Source organism: Calliphora vicina, chromosome 4 (assembly GCF_958450345.1).
Source record: "Calliphora vicina chromosome 4, idCalVici1.1, whole genome shotgun sequence".
Lineage (NCBI taxonomy): Eukaryota > Metazoa > Arthropoda > Insecta > Diptera > Calliphoridae > Calliphora > Calliphora vicina.
In genome coordinates this window covers 110436771-110459223 of record NC_088783.1, presented here as the reverse complement: position 1 = coordinate 110459223, position 22453 = coordinate 110436771, and the positions used below count along the sequence as shown (strand labels likewise).

General features: G+C 30.7%; 1 protein-coding gene across 1 annotated transcript; it reads right to left on the bottom strand.

The window, feature by feature from the left end:
* Positions 1–4249: 4249 nt before the first annotated feature.
* LOC135958675 (uncharacterized) lies at positions 4250–11758 on the bottom strand. The gene is made up of 4 exons (XM_065509565.1): positions 8021–11758; positions 7730–7957; positions 7247–7672; positions 4250–5242 (listed from the first exon to the last, which is right to left on the bottom strand). Exons 1-4 carry the CDS (start codon positions 11756–11758, stop codon positions 4250–4252), a joined length of 5385 nt encoding a protein of 1794 aa, XP_065365637.1.
* Between the last annotated feature and the right edge of the window lie 10695 nt (positions 11759–22453).

The following is a 22453-nucleotide window of genomic DNA, read 5'->3' as shown; positions in this document are numbered from 1 at the left end:
TGTACGTCAATAACCCTCTCTAGGGTTTTGCTACAGAAACAATGCAAGACTACTCGGTCTATAATCCATTGGTTTAGTGTGAGTCGCCTTGTCGCCTTTCGGAATGAAGACGAATCTACACCTCGTCCACCATGTCGATGCTTTTAATTGCTTTTAATTCACCGGAACAGAGTTAACTCAGGGTTCCACCAAGGAGGCATATTCCTACCTCTGCGTATGGTCGCCTTACAGTCCAGGCTAGTAGCCGTTCGAAACGCTTCCGTCAATGTTCCTAGAGCTACCTCAATATCGTCCCTACTTACAATCACTCATATCACTTACACCAATATTAAAATCAATATATTGATGATCAGATAAGGAGCAGTTGTTTGGGGATAACCCAATTTGTAATCATACTATCATGCTCAGCACTCGCAAGCGTTAAGTCAAGTACTTTACATCTGTTTGAAACATTGAAGGCTGGTTCTGAACCTCTATTTACTACACAGAGAAAACAGATTCGTAGTAAGAACCGAATTTCTGGCCAATAGATTGATTCGGTTGCACGCATAGAATTTTTCGGTTCTATCAACAGAAAGTCAGTTGATAAAGAAGAATTTCGGTTGAAGTAACCAAACTTTTATTATCCCTTCTAAAATTTGTTAGCCAACGCTGTAAAATTCGATCACTGATTCTACCATTCGATTGGCAACAAATTCGGTTGCTATCACGAATCTGTGTTCTCTGTGTACTTCCAAACTACTACTAAGTTTGAAATTGAATTGGTGTATTGGTGTCTCTGCTACCCCATATAATGTGGTGCAAGTTGGCATCAGAACAGATAAATATAGGTTTTCTGGACTCATTCGATTTTTTTTCGGATGGTATCCGTTGTCATAAGCCATGTACCTTGATATCAGCCGTGAGACTGCTACTGTATCTTCATTGCTATAATCAGATATAATGAAGATATTCAAAGAGCTTCTAGCCAGAGTACAGGATCTAATTTTACCTGCGCCTTTAGCGTAATAGAGTGTAAAGCCCTTCAAATATAGTGCACAGATCTGATACTGGTGGACACGAAGTTCCTGGACCATGACCTGTAGAGGTATCGCCTTTGTTGTTGCTCGTACCAAATCCATAGTACACCTTCCCTTGCTTTTTCCTTAGCAACACCAAAGAGTCCTTGTTCAGGACAACGATCACATTTCTTGAAGATCCCCCAGCTTCCGTAACTTTCACAATATTATAATAGTGTGCTGGAAGCTGCGGGTTACATCACTGAAGAATCTTCAAGATCTCCTCCAGGCTAGATGGTTCAGCTGTAATTTTAGCTATGAATCTATACCTAGATCCCGGCCATACTTCACTCAGCGGTGCGACAGCCGTCTTAAGTAGCAACTGAGGGCGTTCATCTACACAAGATATCAACTTCACGTGACCCTGTTACCATCATCCTGTTACCAGCATCATCGCATTGCGGAGGTGTAGCTAGGTTCCCTTTGAGAACTTTTCAGAACACTCCTACCAGTTTTTGCTTCACCATATCCCTAGTCCAGAGGCAACTTGCCGCTTGCGTCACTACCACCTATTGCATTATATTTTTCACAGTCAGCCCTCCTACGACTCAGTAGCATGCAGACTAGTCTGACCCGGTATAGTCACCTGACTAGTCTGGGTTACAGTAACATTCGACTCACTGGGAAGGACGCTACCAGGCGGAGGGGGAGGGTAGTTCATGGTATCGTGCTCATTTTGTGCCCTTCTGGAATGGGTGACCCTACCAGGGACAGCAAACTCAAGTTAAACTGTCCCCTCCAGCATGGCCAGCACAGATTATCGCACTTAAGCCTCTGCATCACGTCAAGATGACTACCTATCGTTTTCTGGACATTAGGATTATTAATGACGAATTTCAGCCCGATAAAGATATTTATAAGAGGCTTATAAGCATTGGTAGGCAAAAAGAGGCATTTAATTTGTGTGCTCTTTTGGGTAAAAAATAAAATATCCACAACAACATCAAGAAACTGAATGAATTGTGCGTATTTTTACGCTCTATTACGCTCTTTTGTTCACATTCGGGTTGTTTGACGAAAATCATCGTAACCTGAACAATATGAACGCCTACCATGGCTTATAAGTATTTATGTGATCTCCGGAATTGGACCTTGTATGACTGATATTGTCAAAAATGCATCGATATTTACAAAATCTAGTTTTACTGATTTGTGTAAATTTTTGGTTCGATATTTTTTAATATTGTTACGAAATTGTACTTGAATTCAAATATAACGATTTTAACGGCTGATTTAAAGTTGCATAATGCTTTCAAATAGCAGTGCCTCTCAAACTGTAACATATCTGTGGGCATTATTAACATTAAATTAAAGCTTTGAGTTGATCATTGATCGTAAGTAAGGCAACGATGAATGTTTGCTGCGACTCGTATAATCGAATTCGAATATTCGAGTTTTGACAGTTAAAGAACATTGTAGAAAGTTCACCAGAGATGGCGTGTGTATTCGAAAGCTCTAGGCTTCGAATATACGAGCTTTGACAGTTAAAGAACATTGTGGAAAGTTCACCAGAGATGGCGGGTGTATTCGAAAGCTCTAGGCTTCGAATATACGAGTTTTGACAGTGAAAGAACAATCTAGAGTGCAGATGGCAGATGTTGCAGTCGTTAGTGAGTTTATCACAGACGCTATTGGAATAAACATCAACTGTGTGCCTTAAAGTGTGCTGTATTTTTAAGTGAATTCTTGTACCATATAAAGTGTGTCTGTATTTCTGTGAATTTATAAACGTGTATAAAAACACTAAGCGACTATTTAACCTTCGCTTTACCAATACCCACCCGGGTGACCACATCGTTTTTATTGGTTTAACATTTTTTTTTAATTTTGTTTCGATTTAAATGAAATTTATACTCACTGATCAAATTTTAGAGTTCTATAGAATTTAATAGAAACATTTTAAACTTTTTATAAGGTTTTTTCAAATTTTTAAAATTTCGTTCGTCGCATATATTTATAGAAGTGTAGTGTCACCCGGGTGGGTATTGGTAAACCATGTACATAAAAAACCTTTGGTAAAGCGAAGGTTAATTCTGTTATTGTACATCTATATATATACAAATGAAATGGTCCATGTATGTAATGTCATCACGTGAGAACGGCTGGAGCGATTTGGCTGATTTTTTTTTATTCGATTCAAAATTTTCAGGAGATGGTTTTTGAAGAAAAAAAATTAAAAAATTCCGGGTAAAACTCGGAAATTTATTATTTTGTGAGTCCAGTCAACTGTAATTAAAAAAACTCCCTAAAGTATGCAGTACAAATTTAGATATTTTGTTTGCAAATAAGAACAGGCTGGTGTATGTGGTTTGGAGAAACTTTGAAGAACTAACATTAGTAAATGCTACCGGGCGAAGTCGGGGCGATCAACTAGTTTTAAATAAATAAAGAGTTGTTACAATTTTTAAACTACTAAACGGCTTTTATTTGCAATCAAAAGTATCCAGTTTATTTAAAGGAAATAAACCAACGTTTTGAAAAGGTTAAAACGTAACAAAAAACGTTTTCGTGCAAAAAATCGACCCATCTATTCCTCGGTTGCTTCAAAAAGGCTGTTCTGATTTAAAGACGATTCTTTTTGGATATTTAGAAGACTGATTCTTTAACATTCAACATTGATGGTGTAAAAGTAAAATTCAAATTAAACAATCAGGGTATTTTTTTTTTTAAATTTTTTTTATTTAAAATAGCATTTCTTATCAAAACTACTACTATTTTTTACTTATTGCACTTTTATGTATTAACAATTGTTTCTAATAAAAAATATTAAATTACCTACTAAATATATAAAAAATAACTAAAATACTAGTTTAAGTTTAAGAAACTTTTAAGAAATTGTTTCTGATCTCTAAAGTTACTTTTAAAAATAAATTAATTTAGTAGTAAATGAAGGTTTTTTAAAATATAAATTCTAGTTTATAATTCCACTAGATTTAACCTAAATATAGAATTGTATTAAATTGTTTTAATTTTGCTAGAAATTGATTAATAGAAATAAAGAAAATTTCTTTATTTCTTATTTCTAAAATTGATTAATAGAAATAAAGAGAAACATTTGTTTATGTCAATTCTTAAACTTAACATTAAAGGCGTTTTTTGGGTAACATTTTGCTTTCGCCTTCGGAAAATGTTGCCTTTTTTATGACAGTCAACAAATGTCTAAAAATAATTATTTGGAATCCCTTCCCTTTTTATGCCGGATGATGTCTCTTTTTATGCTTATACAACCCGGCATATTGGGCAAATTTCATCTCACATTTATCGCATCCAAAACGTTTCGTATCACTGTGCAACATCATGTGCGTATAGTACGAGGAGCCCGCCACAAATGTCTTACCACAAATATCACACACCTTATCTCTGATATTTAAATGTCTCCTCTCATGACGATCCTTTTCAAAACCCGAATAGAATCTCTTGGGACAGTAATCACACTGGAAATCTTTTTTATCAAAATGCCTCTTAGCATGCTGATTCAATTTGCTGGCACTAACAAAAGACATGCCGCATTTTTCACATGTGTAAGGACACTCCTTGGTGTGGGATCTTATGTGTACTTTGAGGGAGTGAGAGGCGAAAAACTTTTTTGGACACATGTTGCATTCGTAATTTCGTATGCCCTCGTGACGCTTAACATGGTGCACCAAATTGCTGCGGCTGGTAAACTTAATGCCGCAGATATGGCAAACATTTTGCAATGCCATGTCGACACCCGGCTCCAGAGGTAATACCGAAAATGGGCCTAGTTTCACTATAGTTTTCTTTTTATGTTCCCGCTTTAGATGCCGATTGTAGTCGGTTAATTTTTTGAATTCTTTATTACATTGTTCACATATAAAGGGGTCTATGTGGGGATCGAGAAATTTAAAGGCTTCATAGAACACAAAATCGGTTTCAAACTTTTGTTGATTTCTTTCGCATTTCAAACGTTGCCTTTTGGCTGCCCGATATTGGGTTCTAAGCTCGATCAGGCGATTTTTTAAACGTTCGGTGGTTAGTTGAAGATTGTTTTCCTCTTGCAAACGGTTGCACATTAGTTCGATATTGCGCTGTTTAATGGAGTGTTTATTATAGTCGGGATGTTTAATGTCCCACAGCTGGGGCAGAGTTTCGTAGATATTAATGATTTTGAAATTGTTATCACGATGATGGACACTGCGCTGTAGTTCGTCATGGACGGCAAGCTGTAAAAATAAAGCAAAAAGAATAAGATACTACAACAAATCTATATTTTTTAATAGTATGTTTTAAAGAAAATTGATTTCTTTAGCAGATTTTAAGACTCATTCGATTTTGTTTAAAAATCAAGCTTTTTAAGAAAATCTTTTCAAAACCAATAAAGACAAAATCTGTTTGAAAACCAAACTTATTAGTTTGCTTAATAAGTTTTAAGTTATTAAACCTAAATTTTTCTTAATAATTGCAATTTTTAAATAGTAGTATTTCTACTACTATTTTTAAAATCTACTAAATTTTCCAAAAATATATATCTAATAAATTGTTTAGTTAATTTCTTGCATAAATATTGTATTATTTTACTACTTTTTCCATAAATTACCCATTTTAAATAGTAGTATTTCTACTACTTTTTTGTAATGTCTTTTACATTAATCAGAATTAAGTTTTAGCTTGTTTAAAATTAAATTTTCCTAAAAATTAGCTATTTTAAAATAGTAGTATTTTTACTACTTTTTTAAAAAAGTACTCTATCCCAAAAAAAATCAGTTTTAAAGCAAATTTAACAGTTTCCTTGATAAGTTTCATGTACCAAACATACATTTTTATAAAAATTAAAATTTCGAAATAGTAGTATTTCTACTACTTTTTTAGAAATTTGTTTTAAAACCATAAAAATCAAGATTTAGCTAATTTAAATTAGATTTTTCAATTTCATTAATAATTTTATATATCAACCACAAATTTTTCATAAAAATATTAATTTTGAAATAGTAGTATTTCTACTACTTTTTTATAATGTCTTCTAATTTATTCAGAATTAAGTTTTAGGTTGTTTAAAATTTAATTTTTCTAAAAATTACCTATTTTAAATTAGTAGTATTTTTACTACCTTTTTTAATATAGTCCAATATCCACAAAATATCTGTTTGAAAGCAAATTTAACAGTTTCCTTGATAAGTTTCAGCTGTCAAACATAAAGTTTTCATTAATTTTGCAATTTTGAAATAGTAGTATTTCTACTACTTTTTTAGAAATTTATTCTAAAACAATAAACATCAAGATTTAGCTAATTTAAACTAGATTTTTTCAATTTCCATATATTAAATACAAATTTTTGAAAACAAAATTTTAATTTTTAAATAGTAGTATTTCATTACTTTTTTGAAATGCCTTCTGACTTTTTTTTGCAATTTTGCAATCGTAGTATTTCTACTGCTTTTTTGAAATGTCTCCTAAATTATACTGAATTAAGTTTTTGGTTGTTTAAAATTAAATTTTCCTAAAAATTAACTGTTTTAAAATAGTAGAATTTATTACTACTTTTTTTAAAAAAATACTATATCACAAAGAAATCAGTTTTAAAGCAAATTTAACAGTTTCCTTGATAAGTTTCATGTACCAAACATACATTTTTATAAAAATTAAAATTTCGAAATAGTAGTATTTCTACTACTTTTTTAGAAATTTGTTTTAAAACCATAAAAATCAAGATTTAGCTAATTTAAATTAGATTTTTCAATTTCATTAATAATTTTATATATCAACCACAAATTTTTCATAAAAATATTAATTTTGAAATAGTAGTATTTCTACTACTTTTTTATAATGTCTTCTAATTTATTCAGAATTACGTTTTATGTTGTTTAAAATTTAATTTTCCTAAAAATTAACTGTTTTAAAATAGTAGTATTTTTTACTACTTTTTTTAAAAAAAGAGCTATATCCAAAAAAATTAGTATTAAAACAAATTTAACAGTTTCCTTAATAAGTTTCAGGTATCAAACATACATTTTTCATAAATATTGTAATTTTGAAATAGTAGTATTTCTACTACTTTTTTAGAAATTGCTTCCAAAGCAATAAAAATTAAGATTTAGCTAATTTCACACAAATTTTTCAAAAAATAGTAGTATTTCTACTACTTTTTTAAAATAGCAGTATTTTACTACCTTTTTTAAAAAAGCAGTTTATTAATAATATATACCCTTTTATTGGAAAATCCCACTTACCACATCATCCAAAAACTTGAAATCCTCATAAAAAGTCCACTTATTCTCCAACTCCTCGTAGTCCTTTTGTTCCGTTATCAATTTCTTATAGTACTTGGAATAGTCTGTCAACTTGCGGTGCAATGTACGCCAGGAGAATTGTTTACCCACTACCGAGTTAAATTCCATTGTGAGGGTACACCAGGCCTGTCGCCTTAAAATCCTTGAATTATAATCCAAATGATTTGGATTCCAGATTTGCGGATATTTACGATATAGTTCGATCATTTTGTGTATTTCTTGATCGGGCAAGGGTATGGTAGAGATATCAGCAGATGAGTGAAATTCAGGATCCGAGTCGTTACAGGCTGGCTGGGGGATTTCTAGGGGTTCAGGATTTAACTTCAGATCCTCAGAAAAGTCGGTACATTGAGAAGTTAAAGAGGCCTGAAAGGAGTAATTATTTTAATACCTAATAATCTTTTCAAATTTTAAATTACTTACATTTTCTAAGGAACTCTGCTCAGTTTCCTTGATCTCTGGTATCATTTTAGATATCATTTCTTCATCATTTGCTTGAGGACTTGGAACATCCAAAGTTTGATCTGTTATTACATCTGGTTGATCCAAAATAATGACATTTTCCGTTGACATATCAACAGCAGTAAAAATCTCCTCATTTATAACATTATTTTCTCCCAATTCCTCACAATTAGTGACCGAGTTAATGAACTGAAAGGAGTCAAAATCATTATTAAACAATTTCAAATATAAAATTTCCCTTTAAAAACTTACATGATCCAAAGATTGCTTGCTGAATGTATCATCATTAGTAACATTTTCCATAATTTCCTCCATTAATTGATCTTCTATATGCAAAGAATCTATAATGGGTTCAGCGGGAGTGTTGCAGGGAAATATTAACACCTCCTGGATAATGGCTTTATTATTTTCTAAAGAATCCAGGTTCAAATTAGTAACAGGATCCAAGTTCGGATTGGGGGTACAGGCCAAAGGGGTAAATGTTTGCAAAATGTCACAACTATTATCGGCTTCGGTATAATAATCCATGTTATTAATGAATATAGTAGCAGAATTCTGATAATCGGCCACATTTTCAATAGGTTTGTTTAGTACTTCATTAACCTGAAAAGAGTCTTGCTTTTCTGTATCCATAGTCTCTTTACATGTTCCTGTTTCTTTATCCTCTCCTTTTACATCATTTTCATTATCTCCTTGCAGCACATTACCATGATTTTCCTCCTCCAAATGCTCCCGGAAACCCGGTAAATTTTCAAATATTTTCCCGCAAATACGACAGCTGAAGGGATCTATATGTTTATCCAGAAATTTCATTCTCTCATAATGCCTGAAGTTAGGCTGAAATTGCGTCTGCTCCACTTGGGCATGCAAAAAGCGTATTTTCTCCAAACGATAACATTTCCTTAGAGAACGTATGCGCTTTTGCACCGCCATAGAGGACAATTTTAAACCCACCATTTTCAAAGTCTTGCTAATGTTCTCGAAAGCCTCGGCCCTCTGCTTGGCCTGACGCACTTTATATTGGCTGACATGCCACAGTAGCGGAAAATTTTGATAAACTTCCAAAATCTTTTCATTTTGTTGTTCCTGCTGCTCACGTCGCTGTTGCAAAGACTTTTGCTGCTCCAGGAACTGCATTTGTTCGTAGTAGGGGAATTTGGCAAATTCATCTAGTTCTCCCTGCAATGCAAGACGTTCTCTTTCCTGCACATAACGTTGACAGAGCGTAACCAAACGTATGCGTATTTCGGCTGTAGAGAACTGACGTTTGCAAAACTCATTCCATTGATCGGTAATCAATTGCCAGGATTTCCGACATTCTTGAGGTTCACAGAATTTGGAATGGGATTGATCCCATAGGTGGCTATGTTCCTGGTACAGTTGTATTAAATAGCTAATATGATGTTTGTTTAGTTTCTCTTTGGCTGCATAGAATTCAAAATGTTCCTCTTCTGTAATGGGGGAGAGTGGAGACAAGGGTTCACTGGGCAGGGGTGAACAGCTGTCTTTGCCGCAAGAGTAGTAGCCCTGAGAGGAAAGTTTGGCTGGGGAGGAAGGATTTGAAGAAATATAAGAATTAAGAGAGCATGTGTCTGTTTCTTCCATTAAAGGAGTGTTAATAGAGTTTTCCTCAAATTGTGGCGAAATTCTGGAGGATTGAATTAAAGTTTCCAAATCTTCGGAATGTGGAGATTTAGTTTTATTGCTTTTATTCACAAAAAAGTGAGTAACCAAAGTTTGTTTTGTAGTTTTTTCTAAAATATCCGAGGTTCCACAGGAACTTTTTCTTCTGATTCTTTTGGTAGGTGTAAGATTATCATTTAATGGAAGCATATTTGTTCGGGATGTATTTTTTCTTTTACTTGATCTTTTACTCAGTCTTGTAGACTTTTCAAGGGGAACCAAAGGGGATTTAGGCGGGCTTAATTCATCATTTTCAGCTTCACTTCCCGAATATCTAGGTTTTCTCCTTGATTGTCTAGTTTTAGGAGAGTTTTGTTGCTCAATTTCGATTTCAATTATATTCTCTTCGATAGTTAATTCTATTTCGTGGATTTCTTCTTCTTTCTCTTGGTTTAATTCTTTTGCTGGGCAATTTATGACTGAAGAAAATAAAGATTTTGGAGAATCTTCAAAATGTTCGGAGTTTTGTTGCTCAAATTCATTGTCATTTATATTCTCTTCAATATTTAGTTCTTTTTCGTGAATCTCTTCCTCTTCGTTTAATTCTTTTGCTGGCTTTTCTAATTTATTTTTAGATTTTTTATTTCTCGGGTAATTTGAATGAAGAGAAGATTTGGCAGCATCTTCCAAATGTTCCAATTCCTCTTCGCTGAACTTTCTGGACAATTTTCTTAGACTTCTTCTGGTGGTTCTTGTTTTAGAAGCCCTTGGTATTTCATTCCTTGGAGTACTGGCAAATTTTGGAAGTTTTTCTAGGTCAGGTGTTTCATTTTCATTCAATTCCGGTTGTTTCATTTCCTCTTGTTCCTCTTCTTCCAATTGCTCTTGATTTTCCGACATTTTTCTCTTGCTGTTTATAAAATTTTGAGGTTTTTTGGAATTTCCAAAGAAATTTAATTCAATTTCTTTATTATTTCTCAAATTTCTTGAAGATTTTCTAGTTTTTGTTAAATTTTGTTTAGAATTTTTATATAAATCAGGAGAATTTGGTATTTGAACGGGAATTTTATCATATTTAAATGTATTTGTTATATTTTCTTTTATTTCCTTTTCATTGTCACTTGTTATTGTTTCATTTTCACTTGTTTCAGTTTCTTTTTCTCTTAGTTCCTGTGAATCTCTGGGTTCTTTCAATTTTCCTTTATAATTTTTATTTTTTGTTTCATTTTCACTCGTTTCAGTTTCTTTTTCTCTTAGTTCCTGTGACTCTCTGGGTTCTTTCAATTTTTCTTTATAATTTTTATTTTTTGTTTCATTTTCATTTATTTCTGTTTCATTTTCTGACATTTCTTTTAAATCTTTTAACTGTTCTTTAGTTTCTTTTAAATTTCTTAAGGATTTTCTGGTTTTCTTTGCAGGCTCAACATTATTTTTAGCCTTTTCAAAATATTTTTCCCCGTTTTTACTTTCAATTTCACTGGTCTCACTTTCATTTTCACTTGTTTCATTGGTTTTTCTTTCAATATTATTAGTTTTAGAATTTTCCTCTTCACTTGTTTCATTTTCACTTAATTCTCTTGATTCTTTTGTATTCTTTAAATTTGTTTTTGATTTTTCCTTCACATTTTCAGTTTCTGTTAAAGAATTCGTTTCCATTACATTTAATTCTCTTTGACTCTCTGTTATTTCTTGTAAATACCGTAATTCTCTCTCATTCTCTGTTACTTCGTTAGAGACCTTTATTTGTTTACTTTTTCTGTTTTTAGAGGTCATATTTATGCTAAAGTCATTGTTTTTCTCAGGCTCTCTCTCAGCTACAACTTCTGCCGCCTCTGCTACCTGTTTGTTTACTTCTTCCAAACATTCTTCTTCATTAACATCTCCGCTAATTTGTATAGAGTCTATGGTATTGTCGTGTTCTATTAATACCTGTTCAAAGGGTTCTAACAATTCATCATTGTATAGAAAAACTTGGTTAGAAACTCTTTCGCTTTGTAATAAATCGTCTGGCTCAAATAAGCCACTGTCTTCGGTGGTAAATGATAAAGCATGCTCATCATTATGTTCCTCATAATGATCTTCATCGTTAACATCATCTTCTGAATCTTGCAGATCTTCATTATCATCATGATCATGATCGTTGTGTGTTTGCTCCCAATCAGTATGCCACACTTGCATATGCTGAGGAAATTCCGATAGTGGACACAAAGGATGATCTTCACATAATTTACATTCCACTGCATACAATTCTCCAGCACATAGCCAAGTAAACACTTCGCCACATTTCAAATGATCGGGCAATTGAGGCTGCTTTTGATTTTCCACAACAAATTGTTGATTGTCATGATTTAAAACACTACTCATCATGATTATTTAGTTTTTAATTTTTTTAATTTGAAAAAAGTTACAAAATTTATTTTATAGATCACTGGGTCATTGTCAGTAGTATTTTATTTTTCTTTTAAAGTAAAATCTTCTTAAATACTTTTCATTGTTCTTAAACTTATGTTGAAATTGTATACACTTCTTTTTAAATTTGGTTTTACAACAATAAATTAACCACCATCACACACAAATACAAGTTTTAATTTAATAAGTTTTTGGCTTGATCGTTTAAGCGCTGAGGTTTTGTATCTATCTTGTCATGACGTCTTCAGTGTGGCGCTCAGTTAACAACTAAATGTTAAGACAGGTATGATCAGATGTCTAACAAAGGCAGTAAAAGAGCAGCACCAGCAGCAGCAGCTTAAAGAAGTTGAATGAACGCTAAGCGTAGTGTTAAACATTGTAGCGGGTTTTTTGCTTAATAAAACGATTTTTTATTTTCTATATAAAGTTTGCTTGGAGTCCAAGTAAAATTTCTTTAGAAAATTTGCTTGGAAATCCAAGTAAAATTTCTTTAGAAAATTTGCTTGGAAATCCAAGTAAAATTTTTTTAGAAAATTTGCTTGGAAATCCAAGTAAAATTTCTGTAGAAAATTTGCTTGGAAATCCAAGTAAAATTTCTGTAGAAAATTTGCTTGGAAATCCAAGTAAAATTTCTGTATGGAATTTGCCAATTCACTTAATTGTGAATAAATTCGAAAAGAATCAATCGATATTTATGATCGATGTCTTATTTTGTTTCTATTACATGTGGCTTTGCGATAAAGTAAAAAATCAAAAACATTTTTTCCGTTTTCGATTTTTAATGATTTTTTTAAAACAAAAAAATTAGCTATTTTCACTTAAAAAATATATTTTTTCATCAATTTGTTATTATAACTCCGAAACAGCTCAGCCGATTGAAACGCAATATATGCGCGAAAATTTGCACATAGCATGGGGAAAATGTTTTCAAAATTCAATCATTCAAAAAACGAACATTAGCTACTCAATTTTATGTATATCAAACAAAAAACTAAAATTTTGTGAAAATGAGCGAATTCACTTAATTGTGAATAAATTTGAAAATAATTAATCGATATTTATGATTGATATCTTTTTTTGTTCCCATTAAATGTTGCTTTGCGATAAAGCTATAAATCTGAACAGTTTCTGCCATTTTCGATTTTTCCTGATTTTTTTTAAAACAAAAAAATTTATATTTTCACGTAAAAAATATATTTTTTGCTTCAATTTGTTATTATAACTCCGAAACTACTGAGCCGATTGAAACGCAATATATGTGTTAAAATTTGTACATATTATGAGGAAAGTGTTTCCAAAATTCAATCATTCAAAAAACGAACATTAGCTACTCAATTTTATGTATATCCAGCAAAAAACTAAAATTTTGGGAAAATGAGCGAATTCACTTAATTGCGAATAAATTCGAAAAAAAATCAATCGATATTTGTGATTGATATCTTATTTTATTCCTATTACATGTGGCTTTGCGATAAAGCTATAAATCTGAAAAATTTCTGCCATTTTCGATTTTTAATGATTTTTTTAAAACAAAAAAATTTGCTATTTTCACTTAAAAAATAATTTTTTTGCTTGAATTTGTTATTATAACTCCGAAACTACTGAGCCGATTGAAACGCAATATATAAAAGGATTAAATGTTATGTAAATCTAAACTTTTCTAAGTTTTTTTGAATAACATGGGACTAACACTTTTTGAGTTATCATTAATTATGTGGAGAAACGTCTAAAAAAATTTATAATTTTAATTAAAATTTTTTTAATAAAAACCATATTTGTAATACTGGAACCACAATACATAAAAAATGTGTAGTGGTTTAAAAAGCTTTTAAAATTTTTTCGATTTTAATTCCTTGTGTTAGATATGTCTAGAAAAATAAATTTTAAAGAAGGCAGATTTTCTTGAAATTTACTATCTTTTCTTTTTTAGGCGCTTTTTTCTTACTTAACGCTTTTCAGTTTTCCAGCCGTAGTTATCATTACTTGTTTATGTTAAATATAAAAATATTTTAAAAACTCACACACAAACCTGTAATTTATCTTGCCAACAAATGTATATAGAGGTGTTTCTGCCAAGTCAGACACAGTGAAGAGAAAACAAAAACAAAACAATAGATTCTAGTTTAAATCATAAATCAAAGAAAATCAACAACAGAGTTATTAATGGAGAGGAAGCAATAATGCTTAAGAAATTGTTTCAGTTTAAAAATATATGTATTTAGTTAATCTGCTAAAATCAAATAAATTAAACAATTTAAAAGTCAATTTTATTTATGAAAAAAAATTAAAACAACCAGCCAATTTTCTTTTAATATATCATGCTTAAAAAGGTGGTGGTTTATTTGAGAGAGCTAGAGTAATTACGAAAATAAAAAAGAGTTAAAGAAGATGTTACCTTATTTTAGTAAGTAAATATTACTATATTATTAACATTAACAACCTGTAGCTAATGAAATTTAAGGAAACAGGTTTTAAATTTTATTTTCTGCTTGCTTTAATGTTAATTTAGCCTTGTAGTGTTAAAAATACTGTAACATTGCCATGTTAAGCCTTTACATTGTTTACATTTCAGATTTCCTACAGTTTATTATTGTTTTTCTGTTAAATAACTCCTGCTATTGTTTAATACGCAATCATGCTTGCTGCCTTGTATTTGTTGTTGTTACATTTCACATGTCTCCATGTTAATTCCCTTGTGTTAACACAACAACTAACTGTCTTGTGTTTATGTTTGTCGGCTTTGTTATTGTTATTTTATTTCTTCTTCTAGTTGGCTTACTCACTACCTGTTTTCTTGTTAATCTCATATATAGGAATCTCTTTGCATTCGTCATGGTATTAGTGTATGAGTACAAACAGTGAGTAGGTAATGTTGTTGTTGCTATTTTCAGTTAATTGTAAAACAATTCAATGGAAACGGGTTGTTGTTGTTAGTTTAGATTTTTGGAGGAATCTTGTCGTTTTGTTTGTCATTGTTGTTGTTGTTTTTTTGTTTTTACTGTAAAATGCTACAATAAAATGTTTCTCTTGTTGTTTTTATTGCTTTTTTTAATTAGAATTAGTGTGAATGTGAGCAAAAGGTCAAATACAACTTATACAGTAATTGATAGGCTTAGCTGACGTGGGTGAATTTCAAATGTATTAAAATCGAATGATTTATTATAAGATTTTTTAGACAATTTCTTAAATAAAAATAATTTTTTGTGTAGAAATGCAAGACAAATATTTTTGTTAATTAAAATTGTAAGATTTTGATAAATAATTACGAAGAATTAATTATTTGTTCATTAAAAATGTAAATTTTGTTTAAAGAACAATGCACTTTATTAAAATTGTAAACAATTAAATTAATTATATGGCGGCTTAGATAAAAAATAAGTAGGAGACTGATGAATAATATTATTTTGATGTCAATAAAGGTTCTTGGTAATTCAAAAACAATAAAAAAAACCAAAATATTTTACCAACTGTGTGTCATAACTTAGTAGGAAAGTGCAGTAAAACTTGACACTTGGTAATAACGAGTTTCAAATTTCAAATAAGCAGATTTAAAATAAAATTAACCACAAAATAAATTTCTATATTCCACAATAAATGACTTATAAAGTGTTAGAACTAAAACCGGTTGCTAGATACTTGACTAGTATTGTAAGACTCCATTAGGTCTACTGCTTTGTTATGCTTGATTTTTCAATTCAAAAGATATTTAAATCTGAATTTAGAAATTTTCATGTTTAGTTTTTTTTCAATAACTTTCGTATAAGTGAAAGTAATTTTTTTTTAAAAATACTAGAAGATAAAAAATATTTTAAATAATAGTTTAAAGAAATTTTTTTTCTATTATGTTAATCTTGCTAACTGTACAAAATTACACAGGTCAACAGCAAAAAAGGCTTGAATAATCACTATATAGTTTTTATGCACCATGACTAAATTTTTCAATTCTATAGAAAGATTTTTTTAAAAAAATTTTAAAAAAAATTATAAATTTTGTTAGACTTTTCTCCACCTAAATACTCATAAATCAAAAACTGTTAGTTCGATATTATTAAAATAAACTTAGAAAGATTAACATTTCAATAACCTTTAATCCGTTTATATATAGCGTTTTAATCGGCTCAGTAGTTTCGGAGTTATAATAACAAATTGAAGCAAAAAATATATTTTTTACATGAAAATAAAAAATTTTTTTGTTTTAAAAAATTCATGAAAAATCGAAGACGGTAAAAATTTTTCAGATTTATTACTTTATCGCAAAACCACATGTAATGGGAACAAAATGGGATATTGATCGTAAAAATTGTTTGATTATTTTCCAATTTATTCACAATTAAGTGAATTCGCTCATTTTCACAAAATTTTAGTTTTTTGTTTGATATTCCATAAAATTAAGTAGTTAATGTTGTTCTTTCGATTGATTGAATTTTGAAAATGCTTTCCTTATAGTATGTATAAATTTTCACACATATATTGCGTTTCAATCGGCTCAGTCGTTTCGGAGTTATAATAACAAATTAAAGCAAAAAATATATTTTTTACATGAAAATACAAAATTTTTTTGTTTTAAAAAAATCATGAAAATTCGAAAACGTCAAAAAATTTTCAGATTTATTACTTTATCATAAAGCCTCATGTAATAGGAACAAAATGAGATACCCATCATAAAAATCAATTGATTCTTTTCGAATTTATTCACAATTAAGTGAATTCGCTCATTTTCACAAAATTTTAGTTTATTGTTTGATATACCATAAATTGAGTAGTTAATGTTGTTCTTTTGATTGATATAATTTTGAAAACACTTTCCCCATAATATGTACAAATTTTCACGCATATATTTCATTTCAATCGGCTCCGTAGTATCGGAGTTATAATAACAAATTAAAGCAAAAAATATATTTTTTACATGAAAATAAAATTTTTTTTGTTTTAAAAAAATCATGAAAAATCGAAAACGTCAAATATTTTTCAGATTTATTACTTTGTCATAAAGCCTTAGGTAATAGAAACAAAATAAAATATTGACCATAAAAATCGTTTGATTATTTTCTAATTTATTTACAATTAAGTGAATTCGCTCATTTTCACAAAAAATAGTTTTTTGTTTGATATACCATAAAATTGAGTAGTTAATGTTGTTCTTTCTATTAATTGAATTCTGAAAATGAATTCCCCACGACATGTACAAATTTTCACACATATATTGCGTTTCAATCGGCTCAGTTGTTTCGGAGTTATAATAACAAATTGAAGCAAAAAATATATTTTTTACGGGAAAATAGAAAATTTTTTTGTTTGGAAAAATCATGAAAAATCAAAAACGGCAGAAATTTTTCAGATTTATTACTTTATCGCAAAGCCACATGTAGTAGTAATAAAATGAGATATCGATCATAAAAATCGGCTCAGTAGTTTCGGAGTTATAACAAGGAATTGAAGCAAAAAATATATTTTTTTACATGAAAATAACAAAGAAGATCCAAATTTATAGAATCGCCGTCTTGACCTACATCCGTATAATAGTTGGAAACTGACCTGATGTTTTATCGCAAAATGTTTGGCCTAACTTGGCCTAAAATTGGTCATCCAGAATGCACTTACTTACTCTCAAAACCCATTAAGGGGTAAAGAAGATTTCCAATAAAACTAAATAAATTTCTAAAGTTAAATTAAAAACTTAATTTATTTCTTATTTTAATTTTTACTCCAAGTAGAATTAAGAAATGTTGTGTAAAAGATTTTCTTATATTCTTAGAATCCTGGGCCGGATTCCTTAATTACTCACATTAACTTTCTGGGACTTCTAATGAATAAAATAAGCTTTAAATTAATATTTAATTGCGTTAATACAAATGTAATTTACCTTTGGATATGGTCTTAGCATTGTAAAGGGTTTAAATCCTTTTGATTTTTTAGTTGGATGAACACATTTACCATTGTGATCCACATATTCGCAATTTAATGGTACATCTATGGTGCTACGTTTCGAAAGTTTGGAGTTTAAACATTCCACCGTTTGGAAGTGAGCAATTAAAAATGTTATTAGCAATAAGGTGAAAAGTTTCCTGAACATTTTTAACAGATATTTGCTACTACTATGAGCTGATCCGTTTATCTAGCGTTTGCAGGGAATACTGATTGGAATTCTCAATATGGAATTTGGTTTTATAGCAGTAAAAGGCAGTCATGATAGTTGAGAATCATGAGTCATAGACTGATAAATTTTGTGTTAAGTGGAATTTAAACATTTTTATTTATATGCATGAATGATGCATCAATTTTGTGTGTTTTTGGTTTTAAAAATGAAGTGATATTTTTTTCATCTTTTTAGAAAATTGTGATTCAAAAACTTTAGATATTTTTAGCCAGAAATATCTAATTAATCATTGCTTTTTGTTTGTTTTTTAAATTGATTTTACTCCAAAATAAACCATTAAATACATTTCTTTAATTGTTTAGTTCTATAAAACGTGCAGTATTTTTTAAATTTTTTTATTTTTAGCAAACAATATTTTAAATAAATCAATAAAAGTCTGTTAAATATTTCGTGGAAACAAAGCGGTGGCCTTGAGAGAGATAATTCTCTCCTTAATAAGTTGACGTTATTTTTTACGAAATCCCTCTCTCCCTCTCTCTCATTCTCTGCACAAGGGAACAGTTTATCTACACAACACATAACTCGTGGTTTATAAAAAGTAAAATGCAAATAAATATATCAAAAGATCTCTTTATGAACCCTCAAGGGACTTTAAAGCGTTAATTCTATCCAAAAATAGGACAGTTAGCTAAATCATGCTAACTATCCACTTTCTGCACTACTAAGGCACAGTAGAGTATAAAGCAGTCGCGGATTCAGCTAAAGCTTTTAGAGGGACGAAATTTTGTCCAAAGTTTTTGTTGTTAATAACTTATATGTCATTTTGAAGAGAATATATCTGTCATTTATTCTCTCTTAGTTACTGAACATTATAGTGTAAAAAACAAAGTTTTTTTTTTGCTTCGAAAATGACGAATTTTGAGTCATGTGTGGGAAGTTTTGCTTTACCTCTTTAATTTGAAAAAAAAGTTGCTCTGAAGCACATCGATTCTTCACCACAGCTAATGGTGAATGTGTTCCAGCAGTTTCAATGTTCAGAATTGGTGATTTTTACCACGGAAGACAAAGGAAGGTCAAGAATAGGAGGCATTACTCCATGAAGATTGTTGTCAAACTCAACAAGAGCTTGCAAAATCACTAGGAGCTACTAAAGCAGCAATTTCAGAACATTAGCAAGCAGCAGGATTCATCCAAAAGCAAAGAAATTGGTTACCATACGAATTGAAGAGACCTTGAAAGACGATTTTGAATGTCCGAAAGGATGCTTGAACGCTCTAAAAGAAAATCATTACTTGCTATGAAAAATGGACCCATTTCGATAACCCAAAGCGTAAGAGATCGTATGTGAAACCCGGCTAATCAGCCTAATCGACACCAAAGCCAATATCCATGGCGCTAAGGTAATTCTCTGTATTTTCTGGGAGCAAAAGCGTCCTATCTATTATGAGCTGCTGTAAACTGACCAGACCACTACAGGGAACCTATACCGAACGCAACTGATTCGTTTGAAGTGAGCATTGGCCGAAAAATGCCCAGAATATGCGGCCAAACAAGAAACCGTAATATTTCATCATGACAACGCTCGGCCACATTATGGAATACCTGTTAAAAAGCATCTAGAATGAAGTGGTTGGGATGGTTTGCCTTGCCCGCTTTAAAGTCCAGACCATGCCCCGTCCGACTACTATTTGTTTTGATTGATGCAAAACGCTCTCTTTGGAACAGAGTAGCCGATATTGACTTGATTCGTTCTTGGTCTCTAAAGAAGAGCAGTTCTTTTGGCTCGAATTCCATAAGTTAACGGAAAGATTGGAAAAGGTCAAAGCTATCAATGGCCAAGACTTTGAATAAATTTTTATTGAACAAATATTTGAAAATAAAAGTTAAAACTTTGAAAAAAAATTCGTTCTTATAAAATTCTAAGACGATTTAGGTATGGCAACGCTGAATGTTTGCTGAGACTCGTATATTCGAATTCGAATATTCAGTTTTGACAGTTAAAGAACATTGCAGAAAGTTCACCAGAGTTGGCGTGTGTATTAGAAAGTTCTAGGCTTCGAATATACGTGCTTTGACAGTTAAAGAACAATCTAGAGTGTAGATGGCAGTGTTATAAATAGTGGCAGAGGTTGCAGTCGTTAGTTTAGTTTATAAGAGACGCTATTCGAATAAACATCAACTGAGTGACTTAAAGTGTGTTGTATTTTTCAAGTGAATTCGTGTTCATTATTAAGTGTGTCTGTATTTCTGCGAATTTATAAACGTGTATAAAAAAACATTGAATGACTATTTAATTCTGTGGTTGTTGTACATTTTAAATCAATAAAGAGTTGTTACAATTTTCAAACTACTAAACGGCTTTTATTTGCAATCAAAAGTATCCGGTTTATTTAGAGGAAATAAACCAACGTTTTGAAAAGGTTAAAACGTAACAATACATTTGACACAAAATACAACTTAGAAAGGTAAATTCTCTGCGAGTTTTTAAGTTTTCCTTAATTAATTTGCCACGTAAAAAAGATAAACTAGACATGTTGTATATCAATGGATAGGGAATTTTGTCTACTTTTCTAAAATATATATAACTTTTAACAATTAATAAAAGCATGGAATACTTTTTTGAAAAATATAACAAAAATGCATTTTATTGTGTTTTTTTCAAAGATACAAATTTTTCAAATTGAAATTAAATTTTTATTTATGAATTTTTTGTAATGAAATTTCACAGTTATATAGATTTTTTAAAATGTGTATTCGGGAATCCCGCAATTTCCAAAAAATGTATTGACAAATCCCAAAAATGGGAATTTTTAGTTTCTTGGGTATAATATCCCTGCCAGGGCCGGGGTTATCGGAACCCTTTACAAAATAATTAACAACATATTTGGCCATCTGAAAAGGGTTACTATATTTTGATATCGACTATGCGATTTGAGAATTTTTGCCCTAAAGTTGAATTTTATATAAAAAATAGGCATTTTTTGAATGGACCTGATCCCGTCGCTATCAAAAATTATATATGTTTTTTTCATTTAAAGTATTTGGCATACAGTTAGCTTTTCAAAAAGTACAAATTCATTATACATCCTTTTAGAAATTTTTTAGATAACTTAAAAAGAATAAAAGTACTTTTTTCTCAAAAAAAATTTCTAAAAATCGCCTTTTTTAATTTTTTTAAATTCAAATGCATGTAACTTTGGACTCAGCCATGATTTTTAAACACTTCTTTCTTTATTTGATATATAGATCTATTGTTAATCCTATAAAAGATCCTATAAAGGATAAAATCGGGGAATATTTGGAACCGCGGTCATCAAATAACTGGAGTAGGGTGGGTAAAAATGTTGAAAATTTAATTTTCAAATGCGGATATCTCCTAAGCTATAAGAGATAATTGATAGCTATGTAGAACTATGTAATGCTCAATTAGAAGATTCTATATATGTAATTTTTTTGAAATCGGAACACAAACGAAGAAATAGTATCATTTTGAAAATTTACCATACCCGAGGTGTCCTACTTTGGGGACCCTTGGCCCAGCTCCTGGTGGGCTCATGAGGCCCAGATTCAAAACTTAAACTTGACGACACTTCCCCTTTGACCATGTGAAATTTCATTCAAATCGAAGTAAGGGTTTAGAAGTTACAGATTTATTTCCCTCTTTTTTTATTCTCATACCACTGTGTGTCGTAGCACGATATTACAATGTTTTGCAATTTAAGTATTAAAAATTTAATCACTTTTTCGACGATAACAAATGTAAGTATTGACTAGGGCAATACATAACTCATAATGATACACTAGAGCCATGGTAGGCGTTCATATTGTTCAGGTTACGATGATTTTCGTCAAACAACCCGAATGTGAACATTCAGTTTCTTGATGTTGTTGTGGATATTTTATTTTTTACCCAAAAGAGCACACAAATTAAATGCCTCTTTTTGCCTACCAATGCACTAGAGTCTTAGCTTTCTAAAACCATTTAAACTTTTAAAATCCCTTAAAATCAGAAAAAGTTAGACAAGAATTACTAAACCAACCCATAAATTAATATTAATCATACGCCTAGTTGAAAAATTTTAAATTTTTAATGAAATTCACTATTTTTCTCAGTGTTTTTTTAATACGAACCTGTTTATATTAAAGTTCTCAGTGTGATTTCTATATAAACATCCTTTTAAAGCTGTTATAAATGCTTTTGGCAAAAAGGCAGCACAACGTAATAAGTATTTTGTATTGCAAGTACAAAAGACGACAAGGCAACAGCAGCTCTAACATTAAACAGCAATGACAACAATTTACAATAGCAGCAGCAACAACAACAAAGTATTGTTATGTTGTTAAACCATTTATTATGTCTGTTTATCTAGGTTTTCCTAAACGAACAAAATGAAAAGAGCAAAAAAAAAAAAAACTATAAAAACTCGGTTAAATGTCATACACTCTTGCACTCGTTTAACAAGGATATTTATGGCGGCTACCAAAACGACAATTTAGTTTAACCCAGTGTCAGAGAGATAATTACGGAAGATACAAAAATGTTGCAGCAATACACA

What these genes read in the sequence shown, in the direction of transcription:
- LOC135958675 (XM_065509565.1), bottom strand. Translation starts at nt 11,758, where the DNA reads ATGATGAGTAGTGTTTTAAATCATGACAATCAACAATTTGTTGTGGAA. An exon ending in GCAAGCAATCTTTGGATCAT is followed by an intron (nt 7,958 to 8,020) that starts GTAAGTTTTTAA and finishes GACTCCTTTCAG; the next exon opens with TTCATTAACTCGGTCACTAA. An exon ending in TCAAGTTTTTGGATGATGTG is followed by an intron (nt 5,243 to 7,246) that starts GTAAGTGGGATT and finishes TTATTTTTACAG; the next exon opens with CTTGCCGTCCATGACGAACT.